Source organism: Phoca vitulina, unplaced genomic scaffold, assembly GCF_004348235.1.
Source record: "Phoca vitulina isolate PV1807 unplaced genomic scaffold, GSC_HSeal_1.0 scaffold55, whole genome shotgun sequence".
In the NCBI taxonomy this organism is placed as follows: Eukaryota; Metazoa; Chordata; class Mammalia; order Carnivora; family Phocidae; genus Phoca; species Phoca vitulina.
The window spans coordinates 8,154,409-8,179,302 of NW_022589758.1; the positions used below are offsets into that span (position 1 = coordinate 8,154,409).

The window sequence follows — 24,894 nt, forward strand, 5'->3', positions numbered from 1 at the left end:
CTCTCTCTCTCTCTCTCTCTCTCTCTCTCTCTCTCTCTCTCTCTCTCGGCTCTGGCAGTCACTGGGCTCAGCTGGGTGGCTGTTGCTTCCTGTCTTTCATGTAATTGTAGTTAGAGAGTGGCTGGGGCTGGAGTCGTGGGGGAGGCTTCTTCTCTCATGTCCAGTGGCTGATGATGGCTGTTGGCTGGAATGTCTCCTATGGCTTTGTGTACTGGGCTTCTTTACAGCATGCTGACTGAGCAAGAAGCGTCAAAGAGCAAGTTCCTGAGAAGGAGAGGCAGAAGGGAGCATGTTTGTACACCAGGGGGAGGTTGTACTGCCTTTAATTGCCTAGCTTGGGAAGGCCCATGGTGTCATTTCCATTGCATTTTATGTTGTAGAACCAAGTCACCAAGGCTAGCCCATAATCCAGAGAAGAGGAATTTAGACTCCACTTCTTAACGGGAGGAGTGTGAAAAAAATTGCAAACACGTATTAAAACCAGGGTAGGTAGCCTTATGTTAGAGAATAGCAAAACTAAATATACAATAAACTTGGATATAATGAGGGAGATAGACAAAATATTTAATGGCTGGTGTGGCATGGGCACTGACCAATAAGAAGAAATAATAGCACCCACAAGTGGTAGGATCTACTGGGGCAGCAACTTAATATCCATTCTGGGTATAATCAAGGCTCCAAACATACCTTAGAGACAGCAAGAGCGCTGGGAAGTCAGGATAGGTGAGATCATGTGTTTGAAATAAGATGTTTTAGGTACTCTTGCTGAAGCTTCAGAGGCCCGATCGGGCGCCATCCGATTGTTTGATTTCTTTGTTTTGTCCACCTTTGTCCATCAGGAGTTAGAAACATTTTTCCTGCAGGGACCCTTATCCTCATGTTTTGCAAGTTCATTCTTTGCTAAAGGGAGGGGGGAGTTGGGAGGGAGGGGAAGAGAAGGGATGAGCTCTAAGAATACACATCATCTTTGGTACATAGTATGCTTCAGCCCAATATCATTTAGAAGCCAAGTTGAGAGGCACCTGGATTCTCCCCTCTTGACTCAAACTTCAGGCATAGAAATGCTGGGTTCTTTGGGTAATGTGTTAATTTTCTGTTGCTGCTGTAACAAATTACCACAGCGTTAGCAACTCAAAACACAAATGTATTATCTCACAGTTCTGGAGGTCAGAAGTACAGGATGGCTTAGCTGGTTCTTCACGTCCAGGTTTCATAAGGCTGGAGTCAAGGTGTCAGCTGGCTGGGCTCATAGCTGGAGGCCCTGGGAAGAGTCCTGTTCCAGGCTCATTGAGGTGTTGGCAGCTCCACTACCTGGTAGTTTTAGAACTGCCATCCCTACTTCCTTGCTGGCTGTCAGTTGGGAGCCACCATTCCCTTCTCGAGGCTTCTCTCTGGTCCTTGCACCGTGGTCCCTACCTCTCAGCCAGCAACAGCATGTCAGATCCTTTTGACTCTTGGAATCTGATTTCCTCCACTGCATCTCTGGGGTTCCAGCCACAGAAGGGTCTCTGCTTTTAAGGACTAGTGATGAGATTGGGCCCACCTGGATATCCAGGATAATCTCCTTGTTTTAAGCTTTAACCTTAATTTCATTTGCAGAGTCCTTTTGGGGATATAATGTAACCTATTCACAGGATCCAGGGATTAGGACATGAACATCTTTTGGGGCACCCTAATTCTACCTACTCCAGGGAGTGACATTATGACAATAAAGGGGCTTTTGCTTCCACTTGTTTCCTCAAGAAAGTAGACCAGTCAGCAGGTTTGTTTGCTAAACATTAGGGCTTACTGAAATACTATTCCTAAATCCGAAGGAAAAGAATACACATTTTATGGAAAGGAGTATAGGTTTCAGTTTTGACTAGAAGAGGCACTCGTTTTCTTGATTTCTAGGAATGTCTCCAGCATGATGTAATGCTTAAGAGAACTGGTTTGGGAAAAAAAAAAAGAACTGGTTTGAAGTCTGACCAGACCTTGGGCCCGTATATAATGCTTGTTAAGTCTCACTGTCCTTGTCTGTGAGATAGGCTAGTAATTCCTATATTTGCTGTGGGGAAGAAAACCCGAGGAATAGGGCGTGCTTAGGGCATCATGAGTGCTCGGTGAATGTTCGCTGCCACTGCTATGACTACTAATGATAGTAACAGAAGGACCTATTCATAGACTTCTTTAGAGGGAGAAGGTATGTGCGGATCAACTAGAGTCAACACTTGGATTTCCTACTAATTTCATATTAGTCTGACATAAATTATTAGCTTGTCATAATTCTTCTATTAGGTGTAAACTATTAAAATGATTGTTCCGAAAAGGGATTTATACGAGTTTATTTTAAACAATTTAGCTTAAGACAACTTGGTTTTCATCATAAAGGGTGGAAACTCACAGGTATCTAAATTAGGGGTCAGCACTGCAGCACTGTGGGCTAAATCTTGCCTGATGCCTATTTTTGTAGGGCCGGTGAGCGCAGAGTGATTTTGAGAAAGAAATATTTGCAGTCGATTTGAGATAAGCACTAACCTTGAATCCCAATTAAGCAAAAATGTTATTCTGCCTCAAAAGAATTCCATTCTTCTCATTAACGGGCTGTCTTAAAAAAAAGTTGTACTCAGTTAGTACATTTTTAATTTCATCAGTAACATTTTGTGGAAGCTTTGCTCTTACTCCAGAAGAACCTACATAACATCTTTGATTCTTGCCTCTTTGCCTGCAAAATGCCTAAATGTTTACCATCTGACTCTTGACAGAAAAGAATTTGCCAAGCCCTGATCTAAGTAATCTATGCATTTCAAATGGAATGTAGACTCTTTATAGCTGGAAGATACTCCCATGATCTCTTAATGCAGTACCTTAATTTTATAGCTAAAACCATAGCCCAGGAAGGTGGGCAGCTATTCCAACACAACCCAGCTACTTAGTGAGAGGGGCAGGATGAGCCATTAGATCTTTTGGTGCTTAAATCTGTGAACTCCGGGGCACCTGGGTGGCTCAGTCAGTTAAGCGTCTGCCTTCGGCTTAGGTCATGATCCTGGGGTCCTGGGATGGAGCCCCGCATCAGGCTCACCTCTCAGTCAGCGGCGAGTCTGCTTCTCCCTCTCCCTCTGATCTCTCTCGCTTTCTCTCTCTCAAAGAAATAAATAAAATCTTAAAAAAAATAAATCCGTGAACTCGCGACTGGAGCAGGCAGACCCTCTGGGGGTAGCATAGTCACACTTTAATCATGTCTCTTTACGTGGGCCTCTGCACTGTCATCAATCTAAAACCTCTAATGGACAGTTCAGAGGTGATGCATCATACAAACTTAGCTGTCCCATGGACCCGTTGAACAGGGCCTGCCGAACATCAGCTTGTTGCTGTTTCCATCTCTAGGGAGAGCCCTTTAGATTCTAGAATTTCTCCTTAAACCTATTTCAGAAGCACCGGTGCTGACTTTTTCCATAAAGTTAGTAACAGTGAATAGCCAGGCATGTTAATATATTCTCATTGAACTCTGTTCAGTTTAGGATGAGATTGTTCATTGAATGGAGCAATAACCCTAAACTGAGGTGATAATTTGCCTATGTACCCTGCTTCCCCATTGTTCCCTGGTTATTTGCTAATAAATCATGCCACATTGTGTTCGTTCTTGCTGCCCTCCCGCCTGGATAATGATGATTGCCTGGTGGTATTTGCTTCTCTTTCTACAGGTGGTTCACGAATCCAACGACCGTCAATGCCTTCTACAGTGCATCCACCAACCAGATCCGTGAGTACCCAGCTTCTTGTCTCCTTGTTAACCTGGTACAAAATGGAAGGAACCCTTCCCTCACTATGATTTCTTTATTGCCCTCCAAAAGTGATCAGGTATGTTGGTGAGGGCAGTTTCCGTTTCTCTCCCCATATGCCCGATTTTCCTCTCTCCCTTCACCTTATTGAGTAAACAAACAAACAAACAAATGACAATAAATAAAACTACAGTGCAGTTGGCCATGAAAAGGAGCAAGCTTCCACTTTTCTTTCATCATGATCTTAATGATTTTGTCCAAACCATTTGTCTCTTTCTAGGATTGATGGGAAAAACAAGCGGGCGGCTGGGCCGATGACAGAACCTGAGGGGACTATCTATAAACAAAAGCTTGGCAATGTTCTGATTAGCCTTAGGATGTAAAGTCTTAAGTTGCTTTTATTTACATGTGTTGAGTAGATAAAATTATAAATGCCATGATAAGTTTAAAAAATGATTAAAGATCAGATTAAATAAAAAAACGTGACAGCACCAAGTGTTGGCAGCAGGGACACACGTACCTACGCTGGTGGAAAGGTAAATTGGTTCACCCACTTTGCAGAGCAGTTGGGTGAAGCCTGGAGAAGCGGAAGGTGTCCCTGCATATCTCTGACCATCATGTGCACTCCTGGCATGGGCCTCAGTGCTGTGTTTTCTCAGTGTGGTCTTGGGACCAATGGCAATGGCATCATGGGGGAATTTGTTAGAAATGCCAATTCTTGGGCCCCACCTTAGATCTATAGTTCACAAACCCTGGACATGGAGCTCAGAAATCTGTTTTATTAAGGCTTCTGGGTGACTCTGACATAGCTTGAGAACCACTGCCTAGAGGTCTCACCTGAGACCTCACCTGAGGAGGCCCATGTGAGAATGCTCATACCAGTGTTTATAATAGCAGAAAAAGGGGAATAACCTCTGTGTCCCTCTGCAGGAACACGGCTCAAGTGTGGCATGTTCACCCAAAAGAATTCCAGATAGCACTGAATAATGAATGACCTGGAGCAATGTGTATTAACGTGGGTACAGTTTACAAATATTGGTTGTGTGGGGAAAAAGACCACTAGGGAAAATACATCGAGTATGATACCATATAAAAAGTTGAAGAGCGTGCAAAAACACTTCTATATATTGCCTAGAGGTATATCCTCTTGAGTGAAAGTATGAAGACATTCATGAGAACAACAGACTTTTGAGTTCAGGTTGGCAGTGACCTGTTGTGGGGAGGGTGGGCCGCTCCTGCTCAGGCCTTGTCTGGTTTCTCATCCCTTGGTTGGTTTCTCATCCCTCCTTGTCTTCCATCTTCACTCCCTTGTGTGGTGATAACATCTAATCTCATGCTTTTAAGCATGCACTTTGTTGAATGTGGGGAATGGAACTTACAAAGACTTGCCACCCTTGGCCATAGGCCCATCTCCTCCTCACTAGATACCCTTCATAGCCTCCTCGCTGGTCTCCCTGCTTCTGTCCGTATCCCCCTTCAGTCTGTTCTAAATCTCATATTGCAGCCATTTAAACATGTTTTACAATCCTCTCAGGTCCCTCCTTTGCTCAGAACCAGTTATCAGCTTCCCTTCTCATTTAGAATAAAAGCCAAATTACTTATAATGGCCCTCAGGCCTCTTACTGCTGTCTTATGTCACCTCTGTTCCAGCCACACTGGCCTCCTTCCTGTTCCTAGAACATGAGACTCTTCTGTCCTAGCATTTATACTAGAGGCTCTCTGCCTTGGAAAATTCCCCAAGTGATCTGCATAGTTCATGCTCCCGTTTCCTTCAAATCTTTGCTTGAATGCCACCTTCTCAGTGAGGTGCCTTGCCTGCCCTCTGTTGATCCTCCCTGCTGGCCCTCATCCTAGCAGGACTCCCTGGCCAGAGAGGACACAGCTCTGGAGCTATGGCTGCCAACTCCCAGCAGGCACAGCTCATTAAAGTCGCCCTCGTGTGGCCACTTTTGGGAATGGCAGTCTCTGAAGGACTGGTCTGAGAGCATAATGAATAGAAGGAAAACAAGCGGATGGTGGTAATTTTTGATTTCTACATTAATTTGTATAACCAAATCAGTTGTTAAATATGTTGAATATGTTGAATGTCACTCCTTACTATAGAAATACTCATTATTATCGTGAAAATACCATTGCTTTCTTTTTTTCCTCCCAGTGTTATTGAGATGTAATTGACAGTGTATGTATGTAACATGTGTATCATGATGTTTTCATATAGCTCCAAATTGAGAACTAAGATGCATATGTTACATAGGAACTTAAGATAGTTGAGATTTTATTTTATTTTATTTATTTATTTATTTATTTTGGAGAGAGAGAGAATGAGTGGGGGAGGGAGGGGTAGAGAGAGAGGGAGAGAGAGAATCTTAAGCAGGCTCCATGTCCAGCGTGGAGCCCGACGCGGGGCTCGATCTCACAACCCTGAGATCATGACCTGAGCTGAAATCAAGAGTCGGACACTTAACTGACTGAGCCACCCAGGTGCCCCAAGATATTTGAGATTTTAATTATAACTACTATTTATAATAAGAATTATATGTGAATTATAATATTAGTTGGGATAACCTATTGGGCAATAGAAAATTCTTTGGATTATCCTTTTCTCTAAAAATCCCCACTTTTTATTTTATTTTTTAAAAAGATTTTACTTATTTATTAGAGAGAGAGCACAAGCAGGGGGTGGGGGCAGAGGGAGAGGGAAAAGCAGATTCCCTGCTGAGCAGGGAGCCAAATTCGGGGCTCGATCTGAGGACCCGGAGATCATGACCTGAGCCAAAGGCAGATGCTTAACTGACTGAACCACCCAGGTTTTTATTTTGAACTACTTTAAAATGTACTAAAAAGTTACAAAACTACAACACTGTTGCCAGCCACCCCACTGTTAGCATGTAATTGTAGTGCACCGAACAATGAAAATGAACATTGGTATAACACCGTTAATTAAACTCAAGGCCTTACTGAAATGTCACTAGTTCTGCCACTCATGTTCTTTTTCTGCTTCAGAATCCTATCAAGATCCCCCATTACATTTAGTCATTATTTCTTCTTAGTCTCCTACAGAGTGTAATAGTTCTTTAGTCTTTCTTTGTCTTTCACGACTTTGACACCTTTGAAGAGTACTGGCCAGTTAGTTTCCCTCAATTTGTGTTTGTCTCGGGTTTCCACACGATTGGACTGAAGCTAATGCATTTGGGACATGAATGTCACAGGAGTGATGTTGTGTCCTCCTTAGTGCATCATATCATCAGGTTTATGCTATCAGTGTGTCTTCTTGCTGGTGATGTGACGTTACCCTTGATCACTTGGAGAAGGTGGATTCTGCTGGGTTGCTCCACCATAAAGTTGCTATTCCCCCTGCCTGATTAGGTGGTAAATATCTTGGGAACTATATCGCTGAGACTGCATGTATCCTGTTTTTCTCCAATCTTTCCCTCACTGATTTTAGCATCCATTAGTAAAATTTGCATGCAGCAAGTGTCCCTGTACTGTTTGCTCACTGTTAATTTCCATTTCTTTCCTTCCATTTGTATTGCTGTGAATTCTCTTGTAAGGAAGGGGTTGCCCATTCACCCATGGGTATTTTATTCTGTGGGTTCTAATCCAGTACTATCATTTTCTATGTCATTGCTCAAAGTGTTTGGCTCTGGCCATGAGGAGCTCTCATGGGTTTGCTGCTAGGATCTTGCGTCACAGTGCTCCTCAACTTGCTTTTTGTTAATTGAAGCAGATGCCTGCTGAGCTCCTTGAGCTACTGCGTTCTCTCTGTGCAGGGGGGTAAGTCCCTCTCTTAGCCTGGATCCCAGCTGTCCAGCTTTTCTGTTGGGAGCTTTCAGACTTGACTCGTAGAACATTTCTTCTTCCAGACGGGGTCCAGAAACCAGCAGGAGTCAGACTGGGTGCAGCATAGAAGGGTTGGACTGGGTCCAGAAACTGCCCGGATTTGGACTAGATTATCCATTTTTATTTATTTATTTATTTATTTATTTATTATATTTTATTTATCTGACAGAGAGAGACACAGCGAGAGAGGGAACACAAGCAGGGGGAGTGGGAGAGGGAGAAGCAGGCTCCTCACTGAACAGGGAGCCCGATGCGGGGCTTGATCCCAGAACCCTGGGACCATGACCTGAGCTGAATGCACATGCTTAACGACTGAACCACCTAGGCGCCCCTAGATTATCCATTTTAAAAGATGTTTTATTATGTAATAGTTGGCACATGCCAAAGAACATACGTAACATGTATGTATATACAAATTATATTCATATGAATATATGAATATATATTCACCCAACCAAGAACTAGAACATTCCCGACCAAGAACTGCAAAATTTTCACCCAACCAAGAACTAGAACATTCCCGATATCATTGCATCTGTCCATGCTTCTCCCCCTCCCATTTGTCTTGCTCACCACAGAGGTAACCACTTTTCTGATACTCATGTCTATCATTTTCTTTTTTTAAAATAAATTTTAAGCCATTTATTTTTATAGCATAATAAGATGGTATCATACTGCATGCAGTCTAAAGCAACTTTGTTTTTTTAATCTACATGTCATTAAGATTCATCCATGTAGCATGTGACAGTGGGGTTTTTGTTTTCCCTGCTGTACAATATTCCATTGTATGACTGTACCTCAAATTACTTACCTGTACGTTATCTGTTGACAGACCTATGTGTTCTCCTACCCCAGGGTTTTGGTATTATGAACAGTGTCACAGTGTCGCTGTGAATATTCTTGTTCATGTCCCCTGAGATGAATGTTTAGGGTGTATACTAGGAGTGAAATTACTGGCCTATAGGGCGTGCAAATACTCAACTTTACCAGAGAACACCAAATGGGTGGCAAAGAGAGTGTTCTAAAGTACAGAAGTGTTTTCACCAACTCTCATTTTTATCACCTCTTGGCACTGGTAGACTTGATTTTCCCCAGTGTAGTGGCATTGAGATAGATTGTTCACAGAGTCTTCCCACGCTCACTTTCCAATGTCAGTGAATGCTTACGGCTGCTTTGGGGATTTAAGTGTGCCTAATAATAATCTGCCTCTGGGATTCACTCCTGCTCAGCCTTTTTCTTGTCTGGGTAGAGCTGATCCTAGCACAGGTTTGCTGAAGAAACAGCCCTTTCAGGGTAACCCAGTGGTTTCTCGAAAGCTCATGAACAGGGGGGTTTGAAATGAACAATTTGAAGCAGTGTTTTAATTAAGAGATTCAAGCTGTTTCTATTTTCCTAATGACCAGTGCTTGCTCTCATTGTAAATTACATTCCCAGGCAAGATGACAAGGAATCCTTTGGGTGACTTTCTCTCTCTCTATCTTTTCTGATTTTCTGGACCACAAATTAAGAGAGGTGGAGTTCCTTTTTAGACATTTCCCCACCGGGTTTGCTGGGACTCCCCCCCACCCCAGCCCAAACCCCCAACTGCCTTCTTTTTCCTTCACTGAAGAAGTGAAAAATTGAGGTGATTTTCTGAAATGAACATCTTTATTGATTAGGGGCTGATTCTGACAGCGTGTGGCCATCTGTTTAATTGGGTTTCACATCTAAGATGTAACTATACTTAGTAACGTGATTTATGAGGATTTCATTCGGTTCCCATTATCATTTTCTGATTTATGCCACTTAAGTCCACTTCTGCTCGCAGTAGAGACTTGAGTAGAAAAGACAAAAGCCTATATAGCTTTTTGGTTTGTTTTGTTTTTTCTTTGTTTGCAAATTGATGCCTTTGTCTGAAACCCTATGACTTGTGGCCATATTTCAGTGTTAGAATTTTGCAGTGTGGTCATACTTGTTATTTTTCTACCCTCGTCAAGCTGAGTAGCAGTGTCTTCAGACAGAGTGCAGTGTACCATAATGATGATTCAGTCTGCTATATGAGGAGTTATACAGAGGAGCTGTTGCAGAATTTAATTATATTTGAACCGATAAGGTGGTTAAAGAGGACAACAAGGAGCTGGGGTTATTGTTGCCTGAGCTTGTGCTTTCCTAGCTTTGTGATACCTGCCCAACTGGTCTTCCTGTTGGTATCTCCTGTTACCCAGAAATTCCACTCTTCATAAAACAAGTCAGTCCTGAGGCCCACCAAAACACATGAACGTCGAATGTTCATAGGAGCTTTGTTCATAACAACAAAAACCTGGAAAGAACCTAATGTCCACGAATAGAATCGGTAAATAAATTGTGGTATATTCATATAATTGAATATTACACAGCAGCGAAGAACAAACTGCTCCGAGCTGCAGTCTGTGACTGAATGCTCAGTGAGACGCTGCATGGTTCCAGCCACGCAAAGTTCAGGAGGAGGCAAATGAATCTAAGTGATGGAATTGAAAACGATGGCTACCTTTGTGGGGGGTATTGACTGTGAGGGGGCCCAGGAAACATTTTCCCGATTTGGCAGGTGGTTGTACAGGTGATACATGTATGAAATCTCATCTTGTTCCACTATTAAAATTTGTGCCATTACTATATGTGTATAATACAGTGTATGTATATATATGTATAAGACAGTAACACTCTCATCCCCCCACCATCAAAATTTTTATAACAGCACATAACACACATACACTTTTTTGGGCTTGTAACAACTTACATCAGGCCAGGCCTCCAGAGGCAGAGACCAGGGATTGGCAAACTTTTTCTGTAAAGGGCCAAATAGTAAATGTTTTTGCCTTTGCAAGCCATCCATTCTCTGCTGTCAGTTCTCACCTTTGGCACTGCAGCCGTAGAGAGTTCATAAACAAATGGTCACGGCTGTGTTTTTAGTAAGACTACGTGGGCGGTAGTTGGCCAACCCCTGGGATGGAAACCCAGGGAGACTTGAAGAGTATTCTGACCCAGCTTACAAATTACTTTGGATCTAATCAGGTGGTGGTACCAGGGGCGGGAGGGTGGTAGAATGAATAGCTCACGTTTGGCTTTCATTTCTACTAACATGGGCTAGTCTTCAAAATAAAATTCATTTCGTGTATTCATTCTCAATGTGTATCTGTAAAATGCTTCATTTCGATGTTGGTTTTTATCATCCTATGTCTTAAATCATATTAAAGAATTACTGCAAGCAAATAAAATCTTGGCTTGAAAACAAGCAAGGACTGAGGGCTAAAACCAGGGATACTATTAGCGTTGTTGTAATACCCAAGGGATTTGGTTACCCGGGTTTAATCACAGATATTCTGCTAAAGAAGATAAGCCTTTGACCAGAGGCTGGGCTTATGCTGGCCTCAAGCTATAGTATTAATCCTGAAATCAAACATAGATTTGTTTTGCTGTTAAGGAAATGATTATATTTCAAACTGAGAGAATTTCTCATACTTTGTTGACTCTGCCTAAAACCATAAAGTAGAAGCCAAGTTAGCAAATACTCACCTGTGACCTCTAGCGGAATTTAATGAAAGTAAAGCCTTGAATGCGTTTGACACTCTATTTGGGGACAATTTGGGAATAGTCGTCCATGGTTTTGGAAGTAAAAGGAAACTTAAGTGGTCAACTAATCCAAATTTATCATTATCTAGAAGAGATTCTGACACTCACAGCAATTCTTAGGATTTTTTCCTGCTTACTTAGTATTTACGGATCTCCCAATGATTCTTCTTGGTGTTCACGCCGGCGTGTAGTGCCCTCCGACACTGAATAAAGCTGACCCTTGTAACTAATGGGATACCATGGAAATGATGGAGTATGACTTCCGAGGCTGGGTCATAAAAGACGTTGTGACCTCTGCCTTGCTCTCTTGGATGGGTCACTCTGGGGGGAAGCCAGCAAGGATGTCATGAGGGCACTCAAGAAGCTGGCGGAGAGGTCCACAGGCGAAGGACTGGAGGCGTCCTGCCCATAACCAGTAACACGTGCGCACATGCGTCTTGGAAGCAGATTCTCCAGTCCAGCCAAGCCTTCAGACAACGGCAGCCAAAGCTGCCATCTTGACAGCAACTTCTTGAGAGACCCTGAGACAGATCACCCATATAAGAAGTTTCTGAATTCTTGAGTCTGAGAAACTGTGAGATAATAACTGCTTATTGTTTGGAGGTACTATGTTTCAGAATACTTCGTTACACAGCAAGAGAGAACCAACAGAGACATTACAACTTGCTAGATACTGAGTTTGCTGCTAGGTTGTATATTGTAATATACTGTGGCAGTTAAGAGTGTGGGCTTTGATGTTGAATCCTGGCTTGGCCACCAATAACTTGCGACCTTGAGCAAGTGCCTTAACATCTTTAAGCCTCAGTATAATGATCTGTAAAGTAGAGATAATAGTAGTGACGGTCCTGTAGAGTTGTCTTGAAGATGGAGTATATACGGTAAGCGAAAGAGAGACTGGTTTTTAGTAGGTATTCAATAAATCTTAGCTATTAAGTGTCCTTGCTTTTGAGGAGTTGGGAGAGACAGAAAGGTGACCAGTCATTTATAAGACACAGTGAGTGTGCAGCAGAAGCTGTGCAATGCATTGTGGAAGCCACAGAGGAGGGATAACTGATCTGGGGCAGTCAAGATCGGCTTCAAAGTGACAATGATGTTTGAGTAGCTATTGAAAGGAAAAAGACATTTTCTAGGCCAATAAGGGAGGTTGGACCCTGCAGGAAGGAGGGGTGCTGGCGCAGAGGTGACAGCAGAGCCTGGCAAAGAAGATCCCTAGGATGGTGAGATGGGCACAGGCTGCATGTGAGGGACATGACATGTGGAAGAGGTGGGCAAGGGCCTGGTAAGCCATGCTGAGAAACAGGCCAGGGAAGCTAGGCGAATTTTCTTTGGGAGGCAAGAAATTTAAGTTTTGCTTCCCTCGTCTTAAAGCTGGTGGCATCCCTTGGAGAGGGAGAAGAGTGAGGTCACTTAGACCAGTTAGGATTTTGGCAGACGGTTCAAGAGAAGGATGGAGAGGGTCTACGTTTAGGCAGTGACAGTGATTGGAGTAGGGAGTGGCTAAGTTAAATCCCAAAAGTTGGCTCTCAAGTAAGCATGTGGTGGGAATACAGGTGCCAGTTTTCTAACTTGTCCGGCGATGCTGGAAAGGACACCCATAAGATGGAGAGTCTCATTGTTCTCTGCAGCTCCTCTTCACCGAGAGCTGGTCACAGGCCCAGCCTTGTGACAGCTACTTTAACCTATGTTATCACTCATCTGCGCAGTAGTTCTGTGATCTCGGCCTGCTGGGCCCATTTTACAGAAGAGGAAACTGAGGCTCAGATAGGCTCAGTCACTTCCCAGAGACCGCATGGCTAGTAAATGGCAGAGTTGGGAGTATAGCCCAGCTTCTCTGATTGCATGTTCTTAACCTTCACCCTATGCTCTTCGTTACTGCACAAGAAAAAAGAGAATTACATGAAATGAGACATGTGAATGCACTCTGAAAAGGTTAAGAGCATAATATATGTTAGAGTGTCTATCATCATTATGTCATACGCTCACCCGTGTGGTGGGAAGATTGTTTCCATCTGGTATGGGACTAAGACGCTACAAGATGTGGGGACACCTAGGAGCCGAGGGTCAGAAGGTCAGATGGTTCCCAGGTCCTGCTGACGTCACGTCCCAACGGGCTGTGGCCTGGACCAGCAGTTTATTACTGGTGCCTCGAAGACGGCTGCTCTCTGCAGGCCCGTTAGCTGTGCCCATAGTCTCCGTGTTTCCTCGGGTTTGGGCAGAGTGGAACAGGTGTTATTTGAGAGATGCCATAAGCTACCTTGAAAAGAATATTTAGATGTACTCTCCAAAAAGGTTTTACTTCATAAAATTTACTCTGAGATTTAAGAAGTTTTGTTAATTGGGCTGAAGTTGTTATAAACCTAGAATAGGTTGCAGAATTGCCAGGTGATGCACTCAGCAAGGTTGTGGGACACCTGCTACAGTTATTTTCAGATGTTCTTGCCCTGGTCTAGTCAGGGACTCTGGGGTTCCTAATGCAGTCCGTTTTCAACCTCCCCCCACCCCCAATCCCTGGCTCTGAGGCCTGACCATGTCATTGCAAGTGGCAAGATTACAGCTGAGTAATATTCCACTATACACACACACACACACCACCTCTTCTTTATCCTTTCATCAGTCGATGGACATTTGGGCTGTTCCCATAGTTTGGCTATTGTAGATAATGCTGCTATAAACATTGGGTGCATGCACCCCTTCAAATCAGTATCTTTGTATCCTTTGGATAAATACCCAGTAGTGCAGTTGCTGCGTCATAGGTAGTTGTATTTTTAACTTTTTGAATACCCTCCATACTGTCTTCCACAGGGGCTGCACCAGTTTGCATTCCCACCAAGTGCACGAGGGTTCCTTTTTCTCCACGTCCTCGCCAACACCTGTTGTTTCTTGTGCTTTTGATTTTAGCCATTCTGATGGGTGTGGTGTGATACCTCATTGTAGTTTTGAATTTCCCTGATGGTCAGTGATGTTGAGTGTTTTTTCATGTGTCTATTGGCCATCTAGATATCTTCTTTGGAGAAATGTCTCCTCATGTCTTCTGCCCGTTTTTTAATTGAATGATTTGCTTTTTGGCTGTTGAGTTGTGTAAGTCCTTTATAGATTTTGGATACTAACCCTTTATCAGATACGTCATTTGCAAATATCTTCTCCTATTCTATAGGTTGTCTTTTAGTTTTGTTGATTGTTTCCTTTTCTGTGCAGAAGCTTTTTATTTTGATGTCCCTGTGGTGTATTTTTGCTTTTATATCCCTTGCCTCAGGAAACATATCTAGAAAGAAGTTGCTACAGCTGATGTCAAAGAGGTTACTGCCTGTGTTCTCTTCTAAGATTTTTATGGTTATAGGTCTCACCTTTAGGTCTTTCATCCATTTTGAATTTATTTTTTATTTTATTTTTTTTTTTTATTCATTTGAGACACAGAGATAGAGAGAGAGAGAGAGAGAGAATATGAGCAGGGGGAGAAGCAGGCCCCCTGCCGAGCAGGAAGCCCGATGTGGGGCTCGATCCCAGGACCCTGGGATCATGACCCGAGCCGAAGGCAGACGCTTAACCAACTGAGCCACCCAGGCGCCCCTTGAATTTATTTTTGTGTGTGACATAAGAAAGTGGTTCAGTTTTATTCTTCTGCATGTTGCTGTCTAGTTTTCCCAACACCATTTGTTGAACAGACTGTCCTTTTCCCATTGGATATTCTTTCCTGCTTTGTTGAAGGTTAATTGCCATATAGTTGTGGATTTATTTCTGGTTTTTCTGTTCGGTTCCATTGATCTACATTTCTATTTCTGTGCCAATTTACTGTTTTGATGGCTACAGCTTTGTAATATAACTTGAGGTCTGGAATTGTGTGTGATGTCTCCAGTTTTGCTTTTCTTTTTCAAGATTGCTGTGGCTACTTAGGGTCTTTTATGGTTTCATACAAACTTTAGGATTGTTTGTTCTAGCTCTATAGGAAAAATGCTGGTGGTATTTTGTTAGGGATTGCTTTAAATGTGTAGATTGCTTTGGGTAGTATAGACATTTTTAACGATATTTGTTCTTCCGTTCCATGAGCTCCCATGGAATGTCTTTCCATTCCTTTGTGTCCTCTTCAATTTCTTTCATCATTGTTTTATAGTTTTCGTTGTACAGGTCTTTCACCTCTTTGGTTAGGTTTATTCGTAGGTATCTTATTATTTTGGGTGCAGTTGTAAATGGGACTGCTTTCTTAATTTCTCTTTCTGCTGTTTCATTATTGGCATGTTGAAATGCAACAGATTTCTGTACATTGATTTTGTATTCTGTGACTTTACTAAATTCATTTATCAGTTCTAGTAGTTTTTTGGTGAAGTTTTTTGGGTTTTCTATGTAGAGTACCATGTCATCAACACACAGTTTAAGTTTTACCTCTCCTTACCAATTTTGATGCCATTTATTTCTTTTTGTTTGATTGCTGTAGCTAGGACTTCCAGTACTATGTCAAAAGAAGTGGTAAGAGTAGACATCCTTGTCTTGTTGCTGATCTTCAGCAAAAAGCTCTCAGTTTCTTTTTTTTTTTTTTTTTTTTTTAAAGATTTTATTTATTTATTTGAGAGAGAATGAGATAGAGAGCATGAGAGGGGGGAGGGTCAGAGGGAGAAGCAGACTCCCTGCTGAGCAGGGAGCCCGATGCGGGACTCGATCCTGGGACTCCAGGATCATGACCTGAGCCGAAGGCAGTCCGATTAACTAACTGAGCCACCCAGGTGCCCCCAAAAAGCTCTCAGTTTCTTACCATTGAGGATGATGTTGGCTGTGGGTTTTTCATATATGGCCTTTATTATGTTGAGGCATGTTCTTTCTAAATCTACTTTTGTTGAGGATTTTTATCATGAATGGATGTTAAACTTTGTCAAATGCTTTTTCTGCGTCTATTGAAATGATCATATGCTTATCCTTTCTCTTATTGATGTGATATATCATGTTGATTGATTTGCAAATATTGAAACACCCTTACAGCCCAGAAATAAGTCCCACTTGATCATGGTGAATGATTTTTTAAGTTTATTGTTGAATTCAGTTTGCTAGTATTGAGGATTTTTATATCTGTGTTCATCAGGGATTTTGGCCTGTAGTTCTCTTTTTTAGTGGTGTCTTTATCTGGTTTTGGTATCAGGATAATGCTGGCCTCGTAGAATGAATTTGGAAGTTTTCATTCCTTTTCTATTTTTTGGAACAGTTTGAGAAGAATAGTTAATTCTTCTTTAAATGTTTGGTAGACTTTGCCTGTGAAGCCATCTGGTCCTGGACTTTAGTTTGTTGGGAGTTTTGTTTTGTTTTTTTACTCATTCAGTTTCTTTGCTGGTTATTTGTTCAGATTTTCTATTTCTTCCTGTTTCAGTTTTGGTAGTTTATATGTTTCTAAGAATTTATGCATTTCTTCTAGGTTGTCCAATTTGTTGGCATATAGATTTTCATAATATTCTCTAATGATTGTTTGTATATCTCTGGTGTTGGTTTATATCTCTGGTGTAGTTTCTCCTCTCTCATTTGTGATTTTATTTATTTGAGTCCTTTCTCTTTTTTTCTTGATAAGTCTGGCTAGAGATTTATCAACTTTATTGACTTTTTTCAAAGAACAAGCTCCTGGTTTCATTGATCTGTTTTATTATTTTTTTAGTTTCTATATCATTTGTTTCTGTTCTCATCTTTATTATTTCCTTCCTTCTGCTGGTTTTAGGCTTTGTTTGTTCTTCTTTTTCTATCTCCTTTAGGTGGAAGGTTAGGTTGTTTATTTAAGATTTTCCTTGATCCTTGAGGTAGGCCAGTATTGCTGTATCTTGCCTTTTAGGACCGCTTTTGCTGCATCCCCAAGGTTTTGGACTGTTGTGTTCTCATGTTCATTTGTTTCCATGTGTTTTTTTATTTCTTCTTTTATTTCCTGGTTGACCCATTCATCCTTTAGTAGCATGTTGTTTAACCTCCATGTATTTGTGGTTTTTCTAGATTTTTTTCTTGTGGTTGATTTCTAGTTTCATAGTGTTGTGGTCAGAGAAGATGCATGGTATGACTTGGATCTTCTTGAATTTGTTGAGGCTGGTTTCGTGGGCTAATATGTGATCTATTCTGGAGAATGTTCTGTGTGCACTTGAAAAGAATGTGTATTCTGCTGTTTTAGGGTGGAATGTTCTGAAAATATCTGTAAAGTCCATCTGTTCCAGTGCGTCATTCAAAGCCATTGTTTTCTTGTGAGTTTCTGTTTAGATGATCTGTTGATATAAGTGGGGTGTTAAAGTCCCCTACTATTATTGTATTATTATTGATGAGTCCCTTTATGTTTGTTATTGACTGTTTTATGTATTTAGGTGCTCCTGTGTTGGGTGCATATTTACAATAGTTGTATCTTCTTGTTGGGTTGTCCCCTTTATTATTATATAACATTCTTCTTTGTCTCTTGTTACAGTCTTTGTTTTAAAGTCTGTTTTGTCCAATACAAGTATGGCTCCTCTGGCTTTCTTTTGATATCCATTTGCATGATAGATGTTTCCACATCCCCTCACTTTCAATCTGCAGGTGTCTTTAGGCCTAAAATGAGTCTCTTGGAGGCAGTATATAGATGAGATGGGTCTTGTATTTTTTTATTCATTCTGACACCCTATGCCTTTTGGTTGGAGCATTTAGTCCATTTATATTCAAAATGATTATTGGTGATATGTATTTACTGCCATTTTATTACTTGTTTTGTGGTTGTTTCTGAAGATTTTCTCTGTTCCTGTCTTGTCTTTCTCTCTCTCATGTTTTTAAGCTAAAAAATTTTAAAGTTTGTGTCATCATTTAAAGATTTTGTTGAATACCTCTCAAACTTATGTTTATCTACACATTTAAAACTGAAACTAGGGGCACCTGGGTGGAGCAGTCGGTGAAGTGTCCAACTCCTGGTTTTGACTCAGGTCGTGATCTCAGGGTCATGAGATCAAGCCCCGCATTGGGCTCCGTTCTTGGCACAGACTCTGTGTGAGGTTCTCTCTCCTTCTGCCGCTCCCGCTCGTGCTCTCTGTGAAATAAATAAATAAATCTTTAAAAAATTTGAAACTAAATATGGACTCATCCAATAATGCTGCTTCCCCCACACTGAACATTGTAACATGAATATTGTCTCCATTTATTACATGTAATCCTAAGTTATCATGCATAGTATTCCACCAAATAAAAACACCTTGATTTCTTTAGTTAATTTCCTACCAATAGATACTTAGGCTGTTCGTTTTTTTGTTTTTAAAAAAAACCTCTGTGGTAAGTTTTATGATATGTTTTTATGCAAATCTGAGTCTATTTCTTTAGGGTAAATTCCTAGATGTGGAGGAATTGCTGAGTCAAATGGTATGTCCATTTTAGGGGTTTTAAAATACATCTTACCCAACTTCTCTTGAGAAAAGTAGTACCAGTTTATATTTCCATTAACAATAGAGGAGATGGTTTTCTTTTACTGAGATATGCCTTATAAAGTTGCTGTTGGAGGAGATGAAAGAGACTTTTTTTTTTTTTGTCGAATTGACATAAGGGAAAATGTTAGTCATATTTTCATTCTTAAGACCATTATCTCAAACCCAGATATGGATCAGGGACCCAGACAAGCATTTGCTGAACATCTTTTATATTCCCAGGCCTGGGCTATAAACATCACTGCGTTTAGTGTCAGTTTTGAATACCTAGGACAGCAATTGTGTATATTAAATGACCTGTTGGAATAATAGAATAGGAGATACAGAGCTTTATAGTGGGGGGAAATTTTTGTTTTCTTTGCCAGATATTGAACTGTAGCAGTGGTTCTCAAAGTATTGTCCCTGGATCATCTGCATCAGCATCACTTGTGATAAATGAGCATCTGGGTGTGGGCCCAGCAATTTATATTTTAAGAAGATTTTAACCATCAAATGTCTGCTAGATGCTGAAGTTTGAGAACCTCTGAGGTATAAAAATGCAGCAAATGCAAAATAGGTCAACTTGGTTGGGTAAAAGGAGGACTAACTTGTCTTGGTTGCCTGGGACTGTCCTGATTTTAACACTGAAAATGCTGTATCCCAGGAGCTTCCTCAGATTTGGGCAAACAGGGATGGTTGGTCACACTGGTAAAAGAGAGGAGGTTCTCTTTGTTGCAGCCTAAAGGTAATTATGGCAGAAAAAGTACAGAAGAGCCAGAAGAGGAAGTTTCAAGATGGAGGACAGATTTTAGAAGCTGCTTTCTGCTTGTCAGTTCTAGGATGATAGATACAGTGGCAGGAGGTTACCTGTAGGAAGCCAGCAGATGGCTAAGGCATCTTGCTGAATCCCTTGACATGAGTCACAGCTGTTAGTACTTGATACTTTCTGGAAAGGGGAAGGTTGGCATTCACCAAACTACTGCAAGATGCCAAATTGAAAAAAAAAGCCATTATTAATCTTAGCAGTGATGACAATGAAATCGCTTTACAGCAGAAAATATAACCAGAAGTGCTTTGTAATTGCAGCAATTTCCATGTCTCAACTGATGGTCCCCTAGATTCTAGAAGAATGGTATCCGGCTTATCTGATTATGAGAACTAAGCCTGAATAAGATGTAACACTCATTCCCTCTTAGAATGAGCATTCATTCTGGATTTTCCAAAGCAGTTGCAATTAAAACTATTTTTGTCCTTTGTACAATGATAATTTGTTAGCCATGTAAAATTTCAGTTTTGAAAGTATAGTCTGCAAAATTATAAGAAAAATATCTAATTATATGTTACAAGCACAGTATTGAGGAGTGGTGAAGAGAGGAGAATGAGACTAGAGGGCTGATTTATATACATGAGTTAAATATAAGAAGTGCCTTATTTTTCCTAAACCAAGACTTCTGAATTTCTTGGCATATTGGAGTCACCTGAGGTGCTTTTAAAACATACTCATGTTCAAGGCTTCATCCCAGAGATTATGGCTCAGTAGGTCTGGGCAGAGGCTTTGACATGGGTCTACTTTTTAAAAGCTTCCCAAGGGATTCTGATGTACAGTTGGGATTGAAAATCTTTATCCTGACCTAAACCAGTAGGTCTCAACTAGCACGTACCAGAATAACCTGGGGGACCTGCTGAAAACTCTGGACCCCACTCCCAGAGTTCCTGACTCAGCAGGTCTGGGGTAGGGCCCAATAATCTGTGTCTCTAACAAGTGTCCAGGTGATGTTGATGCTGCTGGACCATGACCACATACTGAGTGCCATTCTCTTAAACCACTCCTACCTCAAACCTCAACTGATTTCACTGGTCATATCTTTTACTCATTAGTATAGACATGTGTATAGCTACCCCTCTCTCCCAAAACACCTCTAAGCATCTTTACTTAATTTAAAACATGCTTCAATGAAAAAAATACACTTTAAAGAGCTTTGGTATCAGTTCACCTTTTTAGATATGACAATACAGAATTTTTTGTTACATCCCTTTTCCTTCACTAGATAGTAGGTTCTTTGAGGACATTTGTATGTTCACAGCTTCCCTGTGTGGGTTGGTGCTTAGTAGGTGCTTAGTAGGTGCTTAGTAAATGTCAGTGGCCAATGATTATGTGTAGAAATGGCATCATCGTAACCAAACCCAACTCTTCCTGGTAGTTTTTACAATGGTATTTAAATATATTAACATCTCCAAAAATAGGGTCCTAAAATATGTTCATTTAGTGAGCTGTAGAACTAGGAGCTGTTATTGCATAGGACAAATAAAATAATCAAGTCAGCAGAAGTAACTACAAGTGAATCTCACCAAGAAGTATAATAATGCTAAGACGATATATCAGCAGTAAGTCCTGAAATGTAGATTGATACAAGGATTAGCTCAGTAATATAAGCATACACTTAAGACTTTTGAAAATAACTGTCATAACATGCACTAGAATAAAGCCATGTTAATACATCAGTAAATCCATGCAAAAGGCTAAACATCCTATTATTTGACAAAACTAATACATTGTATTGAATAGTGAAAAGAAAACAGACACAGATACACAGTCAGTGGAAAATCCGAGTACATCTCTGGAGAAAGCAGCTATAGCAAGTATGGAAATGGATTGAATTAAAGAGGTCAGCATGTACTTTGGCCTGCACATTCTCTGGCCCATTGGATTCTCCTTTAGAATCCTGGCCCCCCCATCCCCATCACCTTCTTTTGAACTGAACTTTATCATTTGGCCCTGGATGTGCCTCTTCTGCCCCAGAGGCTACTGGAGGGATCCTAACTGAACAAATTCACTAATGCTAGTTTCTTTAAAGAAATCAAAAGATAGATTGAATTTAAGAATGAACTGCTCCCAAATTTTAGTTGAGTCTGAGTTGTCCTCCATTGTATTAGTATATTTATAAAAGTTTGCTATAGAGAAAGGGAAGAAGCAGACAGTCTGGGTTTTAAAGCTTGGCAAGTGAAAGTTGGAGGCCTCCCATTTTGTTAAATCTGACCAAACATGGAAACAACAGGAAAAGATGGTTGAGTCTGACCACAGTTGTCTTAAAGAATTACCATTTGTAAGTGTCAATATAAAAAAAAAAAAATCCCCCAAACTTCCACATAACATAAAACTTTGTAAAGTCATGCTTTCAAAATATTTGCTATATGATAATTTTCCTGAGTCATATGCTTTTATGGGTATGAAACTTAATGTGGCAGTTACGTGAAAGCATGCAAAGAATGTAGGGAAAAGAGAATATATTCATCCAGTATTGTTAGGACCAAAGGACTCTGATCTAAACCAGCATTTTATCTGATTTCTCTTTCCACATGTCACATCCATAGAAGGGGAACATATCCTACTTTATTCCTTGGCAGTAGGGACGCCTGAGTACACAAGGGTGATGGAACTTGCAGGGAGCTGGGCAGGGCTTTTCATCTTGTTAAAATCTGCATTCTGGTTGAGAATCTATTGGTGAAAAAAGTGCCAACCTCAAAACTATACTAGTTCTGCCATAAATGCAAGAGAATGGAATCAACAAAGTCTTTAATCTAGAACAAAAGGAAAAATAACTTGAATAATGGAACATATCTCTGTTCTGGTATTGAGTATGGAAACCTCAGGAAGTAGCACGTTGGTGATACCAATAGTAACATGTAATGTTTTCGACTTCGGCTAACGCCGTATACTCATAATCATAGGTAATGCTTAACCCTGATTATACTTTCAAGTTTCACAAGGTGCAGATTCCATTCACTCAACAGATATTTATTGAGTGATTATCGCATGCCAGATAATGCAGCAGAAGCATAGTGAAAATAAAAATCCCTTTTGTTATGGAGCTTGCTTTCTAGTTGGGGGAAAGACAGACAATAATTTATACAGAGTAAATACAGTGTAGAGTGTCATAGATGATGGTATTATGGTGGGATATAAAGCAAGAAACGGGGTAGGATAATGCCTCTTTCCTTTAAAAAGCACTAGGGAAGGCTTGAAGGAGAAGTTGACATTTGAGTAAATATCTGAAGCAAGCTATGCAGATAGTAGTGGAAAGAAAGTTCCAGCATTGGGAGAGAGGAGTGGGGAGAAAGGGAAATTATTAATGTTGTTCATGTCTCTTCATACAGTATGAATTTGCTGTCCCTAAGTATATATTTTTGTTTTCGTGGGTCTGAGCTATGGGATAATGGGCTAATTTTGTTTTTTTCTCTTCATTTGTCTAAAGAACCTAACTAGTGCAATTTTCCGGTAACAAAATGGATACTGGAACCCAAACATATCGAGGCATTTAAGTTTTCTTGGAAAGCGGTTGCAACAGTTAAGATACAACTTTGTGACTTCAAGGGTCAAATAGTTGAACCTGCCTGAGTTAGTCGCCCACTGAATATGGTCGGTTCTGTCCTAAACAAAATCCCTCGAGGTTAGTCAGTTATTCTCTGATGCGGGAGTTGTGGGGAAACTCCAGCAAAAAAGGAAAGTTTGACTCCAGTAGAAAGCCGAAAACAGGCCTTAGTGGTTTTCCAGGGTGCAGATCTGAAAAAGAGAAATTTGTACTAACAAACAATGAGGTTATTACAACATATAGATAAGAATATTTTCTTTTGTTAGAATTTTAATTTTTTTTTAGATTTTTTTTATTTATTTGAGAGAGAGAGACAGAGATAGCGAGAGAGAGCACAAGTGGGGAGGAGAAGGGGGAAGCAGGCTTCCTGCTGAGCAGGGAGCCCGATGTGAGACTCGATCCCAGGACCCTGGGATCATGACCTGAGCTGAAGGCAGACGCTTAATGGACTGAGCCACCCAAGCACCCTCTTTTGTCAGAACTTTAGTCTTTTGAGTTACATATCCACAACTTGTATTTTTGCTTGAAATGGGAATGAAATTTGCTGGTATTGACAAATGTGAGAGCAAAATGCTATTATGTAAGCTTAGTGAACTGTAAACAGTTTTTGTATAACCTTTAGAAGAATTTCCTATAATATATACACATTTATTTCTTTTTTTATTTTTATTTTTTTAAAGATTTTATTTATTTATTAGTGAGAGAGAGGGGTAGAGAGAGAGAGAACATGCACAGAGGGAGAGGGAGAAGCAGACTCCCCGCTAAGCAGAGAGCTGGACACAGGGCTTGATCCCAGGACTCTGAGATCATGACCTAAGCCGAAGGCAGACGCTTAACCAACTGAGCCATGCAGGTGCCCCGATACACATTTATTTCTAAGAGTTAATTTTCATTACACGAGTTGATTACCTTTGACTAGTTAAAATTTACAACATTACGTCTATGTCCAAAATCCCTTTAATCAGTCATCACCTCCTAGTTCCCGTTAGCTCCAAGAAGCAGCCACTCTGATCCCTTTGATACATATTTTACAGACCTTTTCTGTGCATTTGCGTTCATGTACTACACCGATATGCTACTTATTTAAAAAATAGAAATGGTGTTTATCTGTATCTGTGCCTTGCTTTATTCCAACAACGTGTCTTGGGAGATTTTTTCATGCTAGAATATTAAGACCTACCTCTTTCTTTTCATTTGCTGCAGAGCAGTCCATAGTATGGTTATGCCATAATTAAGTCATTTCTCTCCTTCTGTACATCTGGTTTGCGGCACACTTTTCTCAATTATAGCGATGCAGCAATGAACATATTTAGCCATGACTCCACAGTACACATGAATGAGTGTCTGGGCAGCGGCTCTTTTTTTTTTTTTTAAAGAATTTTTTAGGGGCGCCTGGGTGGCTCAGTCGTTAAGCGTCTGCCTACAGCTCAGATCATGATCCCAGGGTCCTGGGATCGAGCCCACATCGGGCTCCCTGCTCCGCGGGAAGCCTGCTTCTCCCTCTCCCTCTGCCCCTGCTTGTGTTCCCTCTCTCACTGTGTGTCTCTCTCTCTCTCTGTCAAATAAATAAATAAAATCTTTAAAAAAAAATTAAAGAATTTTTTATTTGTTCATTTGAGACAGAGAGATAGAGCAGGAGCAGTGGGGAGAGGCAGAGGAAGAGGGAGAAGCAGACTCCCCACTGAGCAGGGAGCCCGACATGGGGCTCGATCCCAGGATCTGGAGATCATGACCTGAGCCCCAGGCAGACGCTTAACCATCTGAGCCACCCAGGTGCCCCTGGGCAGCGGCTTTTGAAGTGTGGCTCTTAGACCAGCAGCTTCAGCATCACAAGGGAACTTGTTAAAGGCACATATTCTTAGCCTCCTCTCCGTACATACTAACTCAGAAACTTAGGGTGGGGCCGGCAATCTGTTCCAATAAGCCCTCTAGGTCATTCTGATGCCTGATAAAATTTGAGGACCA

At 41.0% G+C, this 24,894-nt stretch overlaps 1 protein-coding gene across 1 annotated transcript in view; it reads left to right on the top strand.

Annotated features, from left to right (window-relative positions):
• PHEX (phosphate regulating endopeptidase homolog X-linked) overlaps positions 1–24,894 on the top strand; it is a 199,239-nt gene that overhangs the window by 146,640 nt on the left and 27,705 nt on the right. The window contains exon 15 of the mRNA XM_032389616.1: positions 3,684–3,742. Coding sequence (XP_032245507.1) covers positions 3,684–3,742 — 59 coding nt within the window. The remainder of the gene's footprint in view (positions 1–3,683; positions 3,743–24,894) is intronic.